Consider the following 14,772-nt stretch of genomic DNA (forward strand, 5'->3'; position numbering starts at 1 on the left):
TCCTGGAAAGCTAGTAAAATGTTGTACGCTTAATATATCAAGGATCTGACAGGGAGTGCAAAATCCACTTTCATTTTCCTTATAAATTCTCTCTGTTTCAAGGTATTTGGTTTGAAGGTAGTTCAAAGGCATATAGTAAGCTCTCCTTGCCCAGACAGCAGATTAATAGGGTCAAATACATATTGAGGATGGCACCATGTATTCTCTTGACGAAACTTACATTGTTCCACAAGTGGCAGATCAGTTGTGTGTCAGTTAGTGATAATATGCTACCCTTCGTGACAGATGGATTCTTCTTTGAGGACTCAGGTAAACTTGAAAACAAGTTTTCACTACTGTTGAAAGGAGATCTTCCCAATCTGTAATAGAGTTGTTTTCTCTTCCCTCATTTCTTACTGCCCTTGTGCTATCTGGGCTAGTCCCAGAGCAATGCTGCTTTGAAGTCTGATGGTTATACGTGTGTTCTCAGAAAATGATTATATTTCTGTAATTGTGCCTGAAAGAAAGATGTTTTTTTCCTTCCTCTTTTGGTTGTGACTGTTCTTCAGGTAAAATATGGGAATTTTTTTTTTAATTAATTCTAGAAATGATGAGATTGCTCCTCATTCTTTCTCCCTTGGAGAAAAATTGAAAGAAAGTTGGGCGTAACTTTTGTAAGTTTAACTCTGATGTTGATGGTGTCAAAAAGTTCATGTTGAAGGTGAAAATTTTCAGGTGTAATCCATTCAGATTTGTTTTACTGATTTTGTTCGGTTTTGATGTAGCTTCAAAGTTTTTTTTAAAATTATTTCTCAAGTATAAGCCATTTACTTTTGAAATGTTTTGATTTCTGTATTTTAGACATCTTTACTGGACTGATGCAGGGACTAATCGAATAGAGGTGGCAAAATTAGATGGACGGTACAGAAAATGGCTCATCTTTTCTCTACTGGATCAACCAGCAGCTATTGCTGTCAATCCAAAACATGGGTAAGTTACTACAGGACTTCCCAGAATTATTTTCAATATCACTCAATAAAAAAAAAAAAAAGAAAAAAAGAAAAATCACAATGATAAACTTTCCTGTAAAGACTTAAGGGTATATTTTCCTGATGAAATTCAGGTTTTTCTTTTTACAAATGTTAGGAAATTTATACCCGTGGAAATACATTTTAGGACTAGATTTCATACAGTTACTTGCATTGGTGATGACAGCAGGTAGGCCAAATAAAGATTTCCTTTCTATAATGCTATGTGCTCACCACATTTCTGTATAAATTTCTGTATTACTGCTGACATAGGGAAATGGGTGTGAACCTCTTTTTACTAACTTCAGGTAGTGGAGAAATATCATCTTTCAGTGAAAAACAGTGTAAATGCACTTGTATGTTAAACAGCAGTGCTTGGGGCATTTTGTATTCGATGATGGATCACAGGACACTGTGATCTGTGCTTCTAAGCTGGAGTAAAGCAGCACAGTTCGTTGAAGTCATGTGGGCTCTGTAGCTTTATCTTGAATGATGAGTGCTCAAAATATTCACTCATTTTTCTTCCATTGAGAATGAGAAATTATCATTGAAACCACTTCCTCTCCAAATCAGGACATCAGATGCAAACATCTTTATCTTCTGTACTTGTGACATGCTTATTCTGTGAACTTGGTGTGGCTTCACTAATCACAGCTGCAAAACATAGGCTACTGCTGAGCAGCTCTATACTTCATCACTGACCTGTTCAATTAATCTCTAATGTATGACTGTAGCAAATTCTGAACTATATTGAATTCTGGTTGTGTTCTTTCAGGCTCATGTACTGGACTGACTGGGGAAGGCAGCCCAAGATTGAATGTGCCTGGATGGATGGACAGCAGAGACGAACTTTGGTCTCTGAAGACCTTGGCTGGCCTACAGGTCTTTCTATTGATTATTTGAACAATGATAGGATCTATTGGAGTGATTCCAAAGAAAATATTATTGAATCTATGAGACATGACGGGACAGACAGAACAGTAGTATTACATGGAGGTAAGAATTTATTGTGGAACTCGCGCAGTAGTAACCAAGATGTATGCTTAACAAGCAGGTCGTTTGCATGTGTGGGCTAGATTTTCAAGAGCTTTTCAAAAAGCAAGTCTAGGTAGCATTTTCTCCTCCATTATACAGGGATGTGTAGCACACCAGGTTCAAAGTTCACAATACCTGGAAACCAGATTCCCCAGGAGTACCTGGCCAACTTAGGGACAATATGGAAAATTAGTTTCTTGCTTTTTTAATGTATATTATTAAGCAGTTTGCAGATACTGGTGTTATGAGGTGGTCAGTCATGTGATGATATTTATCTTCTGCTATGAATGTTTTGAAGTGAAAGGTTTAAATGACATGTTTAGTTGAAGAATAGCAGTTGTATTGTTTTTGCTAGAGATTTGCTTGCTGACTGCATACTGTTTGGTTCTTTTGAGAAGTAGGCAGTCCATACAGCCTCGATGTCTTTGAAGGCCATTTGTATTGGATAGCTAAAGAACGAGGAGAAGTCTGGAAAAAAGATAAATTTGGAAATGGAGAAAAAGTGAAAGTGCTGACTGTAAATCCATGGCTTACTCAAGTGCGCATCTATCACCAGCATAGATACAATCAGTCAGGTAGGTAATCAGCATCCTGGATAAGCTATTCGTTTCTGTGAGATTGAAGTTGTTATTGTTGTTATCAAAGGGCTTAGAAACCTTCTGATAACATGTCAATCAGCTTGTAATTTTATTTCTGAAAACAAAAAAATGAGAGTGTGGTAAGTATTTTCTACATAAAATGAAATCAGCAGTGGAATAGCATACACTGCTCTTCAGAGTCTTCAGAGTAACAGATCATGGCCAAGTCCTTTCCCTTCTTACCTCCATCTGGAACTGGCAGTTCCAATGATATGGCAGTCACAATATGAATTTATTCCTGTAATATACAAAGTATTAGCCACTGACTATTGCCCCTAGGGGGACATTTTAAGTATGCCATGTCTGCACTAATCACAGGGGAGATATCCAGAAGAACATCCAGCATGCGCCTCTTCAATGATGTTTTAGCTTTCAGAAACAGAAGGCTTCCTGTTGCTCAGAAATGTTCTGTTTCTTCACTTCCTGGTATTGTACTGGCTTTCAACAACCTTGGTCCCTTAGGAACAATGTAAGAAAAGGCAGACGGAAGGCTTTTATAGAAATGCAGTGTTGGGCATCAGTTTTTCTAAAAAAAACCCTCTGGATTTAGACTTGTTTTAGTTTCTGGTATGCGCTATTGATGATACACTACTGACTATGCAGTACCCTGCTTTATTTCAGTAACTGAGATATGCCTGAGCTGCTGAACTTTTCTTCAGCTGCCTCTACCACACTTTTTATCTTTCAGTGCCTAACCCTTGTAAAGATGTCTGCAGCCACCTCTGCTTGTTGAGACCGGGAGGATACACCTGTGCTTGTCCTCAAGGGACTCGGTTTGTAGAAGGCAGCAGCACAGAGTGTGATGCAGGTAAAATAATTTGTGAAACTGAAAATAAAAGCAAAGGAAGTTTTGGTTTAAGAATACAAGTGCATTACTGAATTAGAAATTTAGAGGGATGATATGACTGATAGGGTAGGTGTTTCTAAGTCAGGAAACATGGCTTTTATTCTCAGCTGTGTTTTGTGGTCAGCTTGTATACTTCATATATACTCTGTATGTGATTTGTAAAATAGATACAGAAATACCACTCAAATGTCCACACTCAGCTGCAAAATTGGTCACAGTTTCTAAATCTTCTTAAAATTTCAAAATGCATATTTTCCAAATGTATTGATTTCAAAACTAGAGAATTTCTGACAAACTATGATTAAATAAAATGACTTGTGTTTATAATTCTGTACAAGCTATTGGATGACCAGTATAATAGAGTATGTTAGGAACTGGAAACAAAGCTTTACAGGACTCACAGTAAATGTCCTTGTCCTTGCAACATCTCTCTAATCAGTTAAGCTTATAATGTTATGTGTGGGATCTTTTCCAGTTCTCTGAATTGTTTTCTATTTGCTTTTACACAGCCTTTCCTCTTGCATTTTCTTAATAATTAGTGAGGATGTTTTCTGTTGCCACAAAATGCAAGCTGCAGAGAAGAGCTAGTAAGTTGATGTAATAGTGAATGAAAGTATACAGTGCACCTTCAGATTAGAATAACACTGTTGGTTGCGTTTGCTGTTAATTGCTGTGAATGCACTTCCATCCACTGCTTTTCTGGATAAGTAAATACACGGCAGCTTGCTAGCTCTCTCTGTATAACTTCCAGCTGCTTGAATCAAGAGGTTTGCAGAGGAGGTGAAGTATTGTCCAACTTTCTGAATAGAGGGCCTTGAAGTTTAGTGGTCTGCATTGGTCTGGCAAACAAAAGTGTTGGCACACACAACTTTGGAGTTGCTTCTGCGCGCTTTTATTGAATCAGCCCTTATTTTCTGATAACAGTTTTTGCTTCAATTAAAATAAATATATTTGGCAGAGAAAAAAAAAGCAACAACAAATCTGCTGAGAAGTAGCCTGTAAGTTTGTATGCATAAGTTCTGTATAAATAAAATGCTTTATGGTATTACTTATTTTGCTGAAGGTATTCTGATAAAACATCTGGCTTTCAATTTTTGCAGCTATTGAATCCCCTCCCACAATGCCACCAGCATGCAGGTGCATGTATGGAGGAACGTGCTATATAGATGAAAGTGGTCTTCCAAAATGCAAGTGAGTAGGTTGTTACGGTACTTTAGGATCAGATTATGTTCATTTAGTCATGCACAGTCAATTCAAGGCTTTCAAATGTGCTGGAACTGCTTCAGTAAATATCATGCTTTGGCAATAGCATATTTGTAGTAATCACAGAAAAACATGTAAGTGTAAAAATATCAGTAAACAAGCAATGTGGAATTGCATCTGTTTGGGAAAAATGTCAGAAAGGCAAACCTCTATGAAGACTAGTAAAAGGTTATGCTAAAAAACTTTAATGGAGAAGGCTCAGTAAATACAGCTTGAAACAGCCACTAGGTGTCACCAGTGTTCCAATGAAACTAAATCAGTGACTAGTGACTCTAGTTCTCTGATTCAGCAGTTTTTATTTCCACTTTTTATTCTAAGCAGGCATATGTTTCAAAGATAATTATTAAGCACAGAGTTAATTTATGACAAGTGGACATTTATTAAAGAGTATAATAATGAAGCTGAGATTCTGTACTGAGTAAAAGTCAGCTGTTCTACTTATGTTTACAGATGCTCTTATGGCTACACTGGAGATTATTGTGAAATAGGATTGTCAAAGGGAGTGCCTCCTGGAACAAGTAAGCTTCAAGTATATATTACACTTAATGTTTTGAGTTAAGGAATGTGTAATACCTCACAATGATACCTGTGGAAGGATAAGCTTATAGTTCACTGAGCTCCTTTGTACACATGGCTTTGCTTGCTTGAATGTTTGCTTATTCTTCTATCTTTGACAGCAGCAGTAGCAGTGCTGTTGACAGTCATACTAATCATAATAATTGGAGTGTTAGCGGTTGGAGGCTTCTTTAACTACAGACGGACAGGCTCCATTTTACCAGCGCTTCCAAAACTACCAAGGTATGTTTCAAAGACTTTCATGGCTGAGCACTGCAAATATATTTGTGCCCAAATATTTCTGAAAAATCTAGTTTGTTTGCCATGTGCCAGTTTTGCTGGAATATGGCAAGAGCAGTGGTGCAGCAATTTCATTGAATTTTTGATTCCAAGCAATGGACAAAGAACTGTTGTCAAACTCTTCTACGTTCCGAATTAGTGTTTTAATAAGGAGCAATGTAGAAGTCTGTTTACTTAATCTGGTACTGGATATTCAGAAGGTTATAGTTAGGTATGATCTATTTTTCTATAAAATTGTGTGAACAAACACAGTTCTCTCTGGTAAAGAGATCTTTATAACATTGATGGTGGAGTTCTGCAACTGTTTGAAAACACAGGGGGACGTTGCAGTGAACCTTTGTTTCCGGGGCATGAGATATCTGTGCGTTTCTTAGGTTCTTACTGTCCTGACAGTCACAGTATGCGGTGAAAACCAGCCCTGTGAAATGCAATTTAAAAATACTTATGTTATAAATTGAGGGAAGATGAACTAAAATGAGTTGTAACAGCTTCAAATAAAAATTTTGACAAAAAAAAGATGTCACAATGTGATGCTTAAAATTTTGTATTTAGCTTTAAGCCAGTTAGGTGTCTTTAAAGGTATAAAGCTACATCTTTGCACAGGTTTCACAGAAGTAACTCTTCAATCAGAGTGATAACATTATTGTAATCAGGAATGCAGTTGTATATTCTGCACTGAGTATACTGAACAAGTTAAATTTATTTATGAATTCCTGTAGTTAAATTGGGGCAAAATTTTCATGCAAATTAACCCTGTAGGGCAAAGAGTTTGTGAGATGTCTTTAAATTACACAGTGAAATTCCCTGCTTCCTACTTTGTTGAAACGAAATTTTCTACGTCATCAGACAGTGAAGTAGGATTCTAGTGTGCTGACTCAAAATTCACTGTGCCCCTAACTCAGGATTTGTCCACGTATGAGAATCCTAGGCTGACACTTTTAAAAATTGTATTAGCTGGTTCCTAGGAATACAACATACACACAGAGCACTGGCTCCATTTCCAGTTTTTCTTATGCAAACTTAATGTGTTCCTCTGGTCACTATAAACCTATATGCAGATTGAACATTTGCATCTACAGTCCTGTGTACATATCTTCATGATTTGGATGCATAAGCATTTTCAGTAAACATGTTACTGGAATTATATCCACAATTTTGTATGCCGTCACCGCTTCGTTTTTTATCAGTTTCAATTAATTTGAACTTTTGAATGAATTTATACGTTTGTCTGTAAATGAACATTGAAGTAAGAGTAGTTGAAATGTAACTTCTTGAGCCTGTTTGGTGTCTACATAGGCAGGTATGAAGAAGTGTGATTGTTCTGAATGGGGTAACAGGTTAGAAAAACTGCTGAAATAATGCAGGCATATAAATTATAATGCTCTCATGAGCTTGCTTGTAGCCAACAAAAATTCCAAGTGATAAATACGGTTAGAAGAATAACTAATAGAAACCGTTTTATAAACTTCTTTTCTATATAAAATGTTCCTTTTTTTGTAGCTTAAGCAGTCTTGTAAAATCAGCTGAAAATGGCAATGGGGTAACTTTCCGATCTGGTGCAGATGTAAGCATGGACATAGGAGGTTCTGTTTTTGAAGGAGACTCTGCTATAGACAGAGCAATGCAAATGGTAAGATTTAGTTCTGAAATGTATATCTTTCAGTTGTGTCCTTTCAGTGTCATTCATAGCTGACAGAGGGAAGTCTTTTGTGTAAAAAACATACTGAGATGATAAATGTGTTCAAGAAGAAAAATAAACACTGGAAGATAATTTTCTGAAATAGATTTTTATAAACTGAAAACAACGACAAATGCAGACTTCAGTTCTTCAAATTAACATGACTGCCATTTCTCAAGATTTATGCAGTAGGAATTAAGTCAATTATCTGCTTTACTATTTCAGCTTATTCTGAATGAGTACAGTGAATGAATTAGACAAATAAAAATATTGCAGGAAGGAATTTCTTGAGGGCCTTTGTGTTCTGTAAAACAGGTAAATATGTAGTTTTCAAATTCCAATTGTATGTTGGAAAATTCAGAGGTGAAACTCAGGACTAACCACAGAATATACTACTTAGCACAGCAAATTGTATACTTGGACTGTTTCTTATTTTAGTGAGTTCAAGCAAATCAGGTTTAAGAGTTTTGAGGACATCGAGTATGACTCTTTTTTCATCCATGTGCTGTTATGCATATCTGAGAAATAGCACATGCTTGTGTTTCCTGTTCTGTATAGTTTTCCTATGGAAGAAAATATTCTTCAGTTTACTACAATAGGTACAATGCTCAAAAGATTTTTCCTTCTACTAAACAAGTCTCAAGCATGTTTGAATAGTAAGCACTTGCTGCAAAGTTTGCATTGGAAACTCCTTCAAGTTTTAATGTTAAAATTCAAACATAATTGACAACAAAATGAAATGAAACAGCTAGTGAAGACAAGCTCATAATATGCGTATATGACCTTTTTCCAGACAAATAAGCACACTGATTGTTAGAACTAAGCAGTTTTTGTAATGAAACAACCATGTGAATGTTTCAGTAAATACTGGGAAATAGCTCTAGGCTTTGAATATCACATCATTTTTTTTTTTTTTTTTTCCCATGTATGGAAAAGCTTTATGGTACTTTACGATTTTCTAGCCTAATATTGACATATACTGAAGCCCAACTGATGCAGTTTTTACATTGCTTGTAACATTCTAGGTCTGAGTACAAGCTATTTCTTCTAAGTGCCATTAATGTGCTCTATATAATTCAAGCTTGCAAAAAATAAAAAATAGTACTTTACTGGGAAAAGAATTCAAAGACTTTGGATTATAGCAGCAAAGAATCATAGGATGTATTTTCTAAACTTTTAACGTCACTTGTGTGTAAGTGGATGTTGGAGGGTTGTTTTGGAGGGTTGTTGCTGTTCTTATCTAAGCTAGCCTAAATTGATAGAGGCAGTTGTGAGGTAAAGAGCTAGCACAGGTGTGAAACTTTTTGCTGTGAGGGCATTTTCTTGTGGAAATGAGACAGGTTTAAAGAACTTGCTGAAGTACTCTTCTTGTTTTGTTCCCTGTTATGGGAACTGTGATGGGGCTGTGACAAGTAGCACGTTAACTGGGACTGGGTAGAATTTTGTACTGCTTTCATTACCATTCTAGCTGTTAGTGCTCAACTGGCTAGCCCTGGATGACTATGCCTGTGTGGTACTAAATACTTGTAAAATGAATTAATCCCTTTCTTTTATAATTCAGATGCTGCTTGATAATTTGTTTGTTAGTCTGAAGCCTCTAAAATGAAATATTTATTTTTGAATTATGCTTCTTTTGATAATTCCTCCCTACTGAAGTTGTGATTTAAGGGAGTCATCTTTTTCCATCAGAAATTACTCTTGAGTCAATTAGTCAACTGTATATATATTTTTTTTCAGCTAGAAATTGGAGTAATGCTGAAACACAGCATGGTCTATGCTACTAAGTCAGACAGTAAAAAAAGATATATAGTAAACTTGACATTATATGTTCAATAGATGCTAGATTTTGTCTAGCCCTATATAAAAGTAAACATGGATTTTTCTCTGAAATGAAGAATTGGACCATAAAGTCATTCCTGGGGGTGTGGAGATGTTTTCTGTGCTGAAGTTACTGCCTTCTTTTTTCTTTTTTCTTTTTCTTTTTTTTTTTCTTTTTTTTTCCTCTGAAGAATGAAAACTTTGCAGTAGAGTCAGGGAAACAGCCAATCACATTTGAAAATCCAATGTATGCAACCAGAGATAGTGGAGCTGGTGGAACCAGTGAAGTTACAGTCATTCAACCAACACAGGTAAGAGAAGCTTAGGCTTGCCTTTCACTTTCCATTTTTCTTACAACCTCTTCTTCTTTGAAGAAAGTTGAATTGGCTTTTTCTCTTCCAGGTAACAGGAGCTGGTAGTGTGGAAAATGAAAATTTTGAAAATCCTGTGTATGCCTCTGAAGTATCTCCTGGGCCAAAAGAACCTCCTCCACGTACAGACACACCTCAGGTAGTTCTACAGATGTCTTTTTTCCTTTGTGCTTGAAATCAGAGGAATTGACTTGTGAGGAAAACTGCAATATAGTTTCTGTTCTATGTAAATAGTGCCACCAAGTTGGCACATGCAGTGTATGAAAGGCAACTAACTATTTAAATTATTTTCAAGCTGGTCAGGAAGTGAAAGGAAAGGAATGCAAGAGTAGAATGGCTGTGGGCACAGTAAGGATCTGTTGAGATTAAAAGCCCAGACTGGCTCACTAAGAAACCAAGACTGGAATAGAGGATTTCCTTTCGCTGTCTGCTGTGCTCCATTTTGAGGGCAGATACTAGTCAGAAAATTGTAATGTAAGGCTACAAATTGTTATTGTTTCCCAGCAGAAATGAGTATAACTAAGATTTTACTTGGGACTTCTTTCAACAATTATATTAAAACTGCTGTACCTCAACAGAAACAGCAGGGTATTTTTTTTTCCCCTATAACATATGAAAAGAAAACACAAGAGAAAGTACATTTTAATTTGAAACAGGGAAAAACCCAACCCTTTTTGGTACTGGAAGTTGAAGTAAGACATTTACTCGTTGTAATAATAACGTTTACTCGTTATGTATTATAATCATTTTTAAAATGTTATTAGCAATTTTATCCATATTTAAATTTACTAAATGAAATTCTACTAAATTTAGAAATGAAATTTAAAGCATTTGTTCTTTCTGTTCTTACAGGACATTTTAGCAATCAAAATCCAAGTATTATGTCATCTAGATTACTTACAATTCATGAAAGATACATTGTTCATGATTTCAAATCAATCTGCCTGAGCTGATGGGTGGCTTGTTTTCATGTTCTTTACGCACTATGCACTAAAAAAATACCTCTGAGCTTTGAAATGACATTTCTATCAACCTGATATTGTAATTTCATGTCGTTCAGTAATTTCTCTTGTGTTGTTTTCAAGACAGTTTTTGACTCTTTAACTTTTTTTGGGTGTGCATGAAATGATAGGCTGCCATGAATTATTTTAGTCACTGTTATTGCCTTCTGGTCTAGTGTTGTGAATACTGCCTGTTATCCTTCAGAGAAGAAAGTTGAATCCCTTGCTTAGTCCATCTGTTGATGTCTGTTGAATTACAGTGAACACATTGTGACCATTTTGTTTCCATTCCTACCTTTTATCCTATATGTTAAATGCAAGCTCTTCTGGGGAGATGCCTTGTAAAATGGAGCTCTTGTTTTAAAGGACAAAGTAGTGTAATTGAGAGATCATTTGAATAACATGACATAGCATTTAAAGAGGTAGCCTGGAACGTGAAAGTACAGTGTGACTAAAAGTTTACTTCGATTATTTGATAATAACAAACTTTTTTTTTTTCGTTTGCTAGAAATGTCTGTTGGATAATGCAGTGAGGCCAGTTGTCTAGTGAGAAAGTAGAAGCTGAGTATAGAATTATGATATAAATGACCATTTCAAATACTTTTTGTGACCTCTCATGGTTTTTGTGATGAGTCTCTGATAAACAAGATAAACGAGACTCACACTCCCATTTGCAGGGAAAAAAAGAGTTCTAGATAATTCATGTTTTCTCCCGTGTTTGATTTGTCATGTTAAAGATGTCCAGAAATCATTGAAACTTGAGCAGGCATTAAAATATTTAAAGGAGTGCAATTAATTAAAATTACAACATAGCAGTGTGAGAACATCCAGCTGAAATCACCAAGTTAGCAGTCAATCCCAGTGAAATCCATCAACTGTGCTGGCATTTTGCTGAGAAATGGTGAGAAAAATGCCTAAAGCTCTAATAATTTTTATATTTCAGGAGTCAAAGTGGAGTTTCTTCAAGAGAAAAATGAAACAAAACACTAATTTTGAAAACCCAATATATGCGGAGGTATTGCTTAATATTGTATCATGCTATTTTTCAGCTAATGCACTGCTGGACGTAGTGTTTGCTTTTAGTGGATAAAGGATATAGACAAATTCTACTTCTAAGTGAACTGACACATAAATTCCTGCCCAGGTCAAGATGGATCTGACATGGTTTTGAGAAGAATTACTGAATTTTATGCAGAATGAAGCGCTTAGCAGACACCCAGCTGAGGCTGTACAGCAGCACTGCCTACCTCTCAGCTTTCCCAGCCTAAGCACTATGGCCAACTCCTGCTCCAGGATCCCATGTGCTGGTTTCTGCTTGCAGGAGCATTCTTGTACAGCTTGGAGTCAAGCAGGCTGTTTGACTGCAACTGGCATGAAAGTGTCTAGTGCCCTCTCAGTCCTAGATTTAGCATGCACAAAAATTCAATAGCTCTGTGTGCTGCAGCCTGCTTACGTGAAAGTCCTGTTTTTTTTTCCATCCATGCAGTAAGAGGAGACATTTCTTTTAAGATGTTACGCCACCTGATATGTGCTGGAGGAATTCTCCCATGGTGTGTTATGAAGCCATTGAGTTCTGCTGACTTGAGCCAGTAATAGCAGCTTTTCCTCTTACAGTTAACAATTTCAGGAGGGCCTAAGTGCCATAAGAACCTCAGTCCCACTGTCATGTGACTGAAACTTAGCTGCCTTTGTGGAGAATTTAGATTTCTAATGCCTGAATGAGGTGAGAGATTCAGAAAACCAGAGGTTTATTTCCTCATATGTAATAAGCATAATGATTTGCAAACAGTAGTAATGCCAGTGTATTCTACATTCATGTGTGTACATGTAGACTAGTGAAGTTAGTGTAACAATAACCACTGCTATTATTAGACTAACAATAACCATTAAAACAGAAGTCTCAGTGTGCAGTCAGTTTGGAGTAGTATTTCCTCAGCAGAACCTTCTGAGGTGAAATCAGTATTTGACTTTTGTTAGGTGGTGATTTGCAAATTAACACATCGCTCAGTAAAACATTTGGATATTTAATTAATATTTCTGAAAGTTGAGATTGAATGTTTTGTATATTAGAATGTAAACTTAGATTTTATGATTATTGTTTCAGATGGAAAAGGAACAGCAACAGGACACAGAAAATGTCCCTCCTTCCTCTCCTTCACTGCCTCCCAAGATTACTCTAAAGAGAGACCAGCCATTAGCTTATACAGCGACAGAGGATACATTCAAAGACACCGCCAATCTTGTTAAAGAGGACTCTGTTGTATAAGTAGGTAACTGATTTAGGGAAAATGAGACACATCCATTTGCACATATATTTTTTATAAACAGAAGAGTAAGGTTCACATTCAAATGCTTTATGAAAATATATACATCTTTTAGTCGGTGGCTGGAGATGTATGTTGAAACTATGCCTTGTTTTTTGACAAATGCCAATTACTATTTTTATGAACAAGTATCACGGTGTACTATATGTATATCTTTGCACTGAACCTGTCTGAAAGTAATGTTATAAATATATTGTAAATTTGTAAATTTTTCAAAGATTATCTTGGGTTTTTTTGCTAGTAGAAATCTGTATGGAATTGGTTGCATAAAGATAGGGGTAAATTCATTATAGAGGGGTTTAAACTAAAAATACAAACAAGGTGAGTATAGGAGTGTTACTGATTTACAGGATCTTTTGCATAAATATTTATAACAGTACCTTTTAAAACTTCTACTGGTGCTCTGGGCATCCTTACCACCTATTTTTATCTTCTGCTGGATGTAGAAATGAGTGTCTCTGTTTATCTTGCGTTAAACAAAAAATGGAAAAGTCAATGCAGCATCATTATGCTGAATAGCTATCTGTGCAGAATGTTGTTCCCATAATGTTTTAACTACCTGGGATAAAACAATCCATTAAACATGGTTTTCCACTAGGATCCAATTAAAACCACTCAATTAATAGTGTTCTTTAAAAGATTTGATATATTTAGATTTTAGTGTCATGAGTACTGAATTTAATGAGGTTATCTCCTGTACATCAGTGAAATAGCTCTGTTCTTAGCTGGAGTCTCTGGAAGTTATTTGTACTATTAAATGAAGTAGCTAGATTTCTGTAACAGCTTATTTCCGAACAGCAAAATACAAAAACTACTGCTTCATTTAAGAAATGATTCAGGTTTTTTAATGTGAAAATTTAATTTTATTGACTATTTATTTCCAGAGGTGGACATGAATAGAAAGGGAAACAATTTCTACTAATGCAGTCTTTGTAGTTAATCTGCTTATTTTCATAACCTTCTATCAGCATATACTGTATGTCTTACCAGTTTTTCTATTAATTAGCCAAGGTAGTTTCCACAGTGTGAACCGTTTGAGGAAACTTTTGAGTACCACTACAGGAACATGTAGCATTTCTAACTAGTTACTCACATAATTTAAAGATTCCTAAATTAAAATCATTGAGATTTCTACTATTTGATTGTTTTATGTCTAAGTTCTCAAAACATATACTATTTCTAATTAGAATGCTTCTAATTATTTTGTAATGTACTTTGATTAGAAAAGACTACTGGAAAATGATGCTGCTGAATAAATTTAATAAATGTATTATTTTATCATATCCCTATTCCATAACTTTTTGTCAATGCTGTATGTATTTTGCCACTATGGAGACTTCAGTGCACGCTGAGATGAAAACAATCTTACTTTAGGTAAATTCAGGTAAGAATAGCTTATGACTTTACACAGCTGTTCGAAGTTTTTTATATAAAATCACCAATATTTTAGCACCGATCACTTACATATATATGTTAAATAAACTGACCCTTGAAACAGGAAAATCTTACAGTTGATTACAGGAAACCAGTTATTAAGGTAGTATAGACATAAGCAATCAAAATGTTAGTCTGATATTATATCTGACTGCTTTAATGTAGAAAATTGCTTTAGAATATGGAACATAACATACACATCTCTGAAGGGATATGAGAAAGAATTCCTTTTAAAGGCAGGTTGCTCTTGTTAAGGAAGGGATTAATAATCCCTCAGTGTGTTTTAAAGAGAGAAGGAAGAGCTAGCATTTCCTCAAGATTTGCATCCAGCTGCTTATACATCAGCTGTATATCAGAGGGTATTTTTTTTTCTCCACTGTAAATTTTTTACTTTTCAGATGTAGAAGAAAACCATTCTTGGGAGACTGTATTAGATAGGTAGCATGCAAATTTGATTATTTAATATACTTGTTGACAAAGGATTCCTAAGCTTTAACTAGG

At 35.6% G+C, this 14,772-nt stretch overlaps 1 protein-coding gene across 11 annotated transcripts in view; it reads left to right on the top strand.

The window, feature by feature from the left end:
* The window catches only part of LRP2 (LDL receptor related protein 2), a 108,287-nt gene extending 94,167 nt beyond the window's left edge, over positions 1 to 14,120 (top strand). For 4 of the 11 annotated variants that reach the window (XM_040704155.2, XM_004942763.5, XM_040704159.2 and 1 more), the window contains 12 exons: positions 841 to 969; positions 1,783 to 2,003; positions 2,438 to 2,617; positions 3,369 to 3,488; positions 4,628 to 4,718; positions 5,241 to 5,308; positions 5,468 to 5,588; positions 7,146 to 7,275; positions 9,333 to 9,452; positions 9,544 to 9,651; positions 11,457 to 11,528; positions 12,618 to 14,120. In XM_040704155.2, the coding sequence (XP_040560089.1) occupies positions 841 to 969; positions 1,783 to 2,003; positions 2,438 to 2,617; positions 3,369 to 3,488; positions 4,628 to 4,718; positions 5,241 to 5,308; positions 5,468 to 5,588; positions 7,146 to 7,275; positions 9,333 to 9,452; positions 9,544 to 9,651; positions 11,457 to 11,528; positions 12,618 to 12,779 (1,522 nt within the window). In that variant the 3' untranslated portion in view covers positions 12,780 to 14,120. The remainder of the gene's footprint in view (positions 1 to 840; positions 970 to 1,782; positions 2,004 to 2,437; positions 2,618 to 3,368; positions 3,489 to 4,627; positions 4,719 to 5,240; positions 5,309 to 5,467; positions 5,589 to 7,145; positions 7,276 to 9,332; positions 9,453 to 9,543; positions 9,652 to 11,456; positions 11,529 to 12,617) is intronic. The other 7 variants (XM_040704158.2, XM_040704160.2, XM_004942766.5 and 4 more) reach the window with 3 other exon arrangements.
* The last annotated feature ends 652 nt before the right edge of the window (positions 14,121 to 14,772 follow it).

Source organism: Gallus gallus, chromosome 7 (genome assembly GCF_016699485.2).
Source record: "Gallus gallus isolate bGalGal1 chromosome 7, bGalGal1.mat.broiler.GRCg7b, whole genome shotgun sequence".
NCBI classification, from domain to species: Eukaryota; Metazoa; Chordata; class Aves; order Galliformes; family Phasianidae; genus Gallus; species Gallus gallus.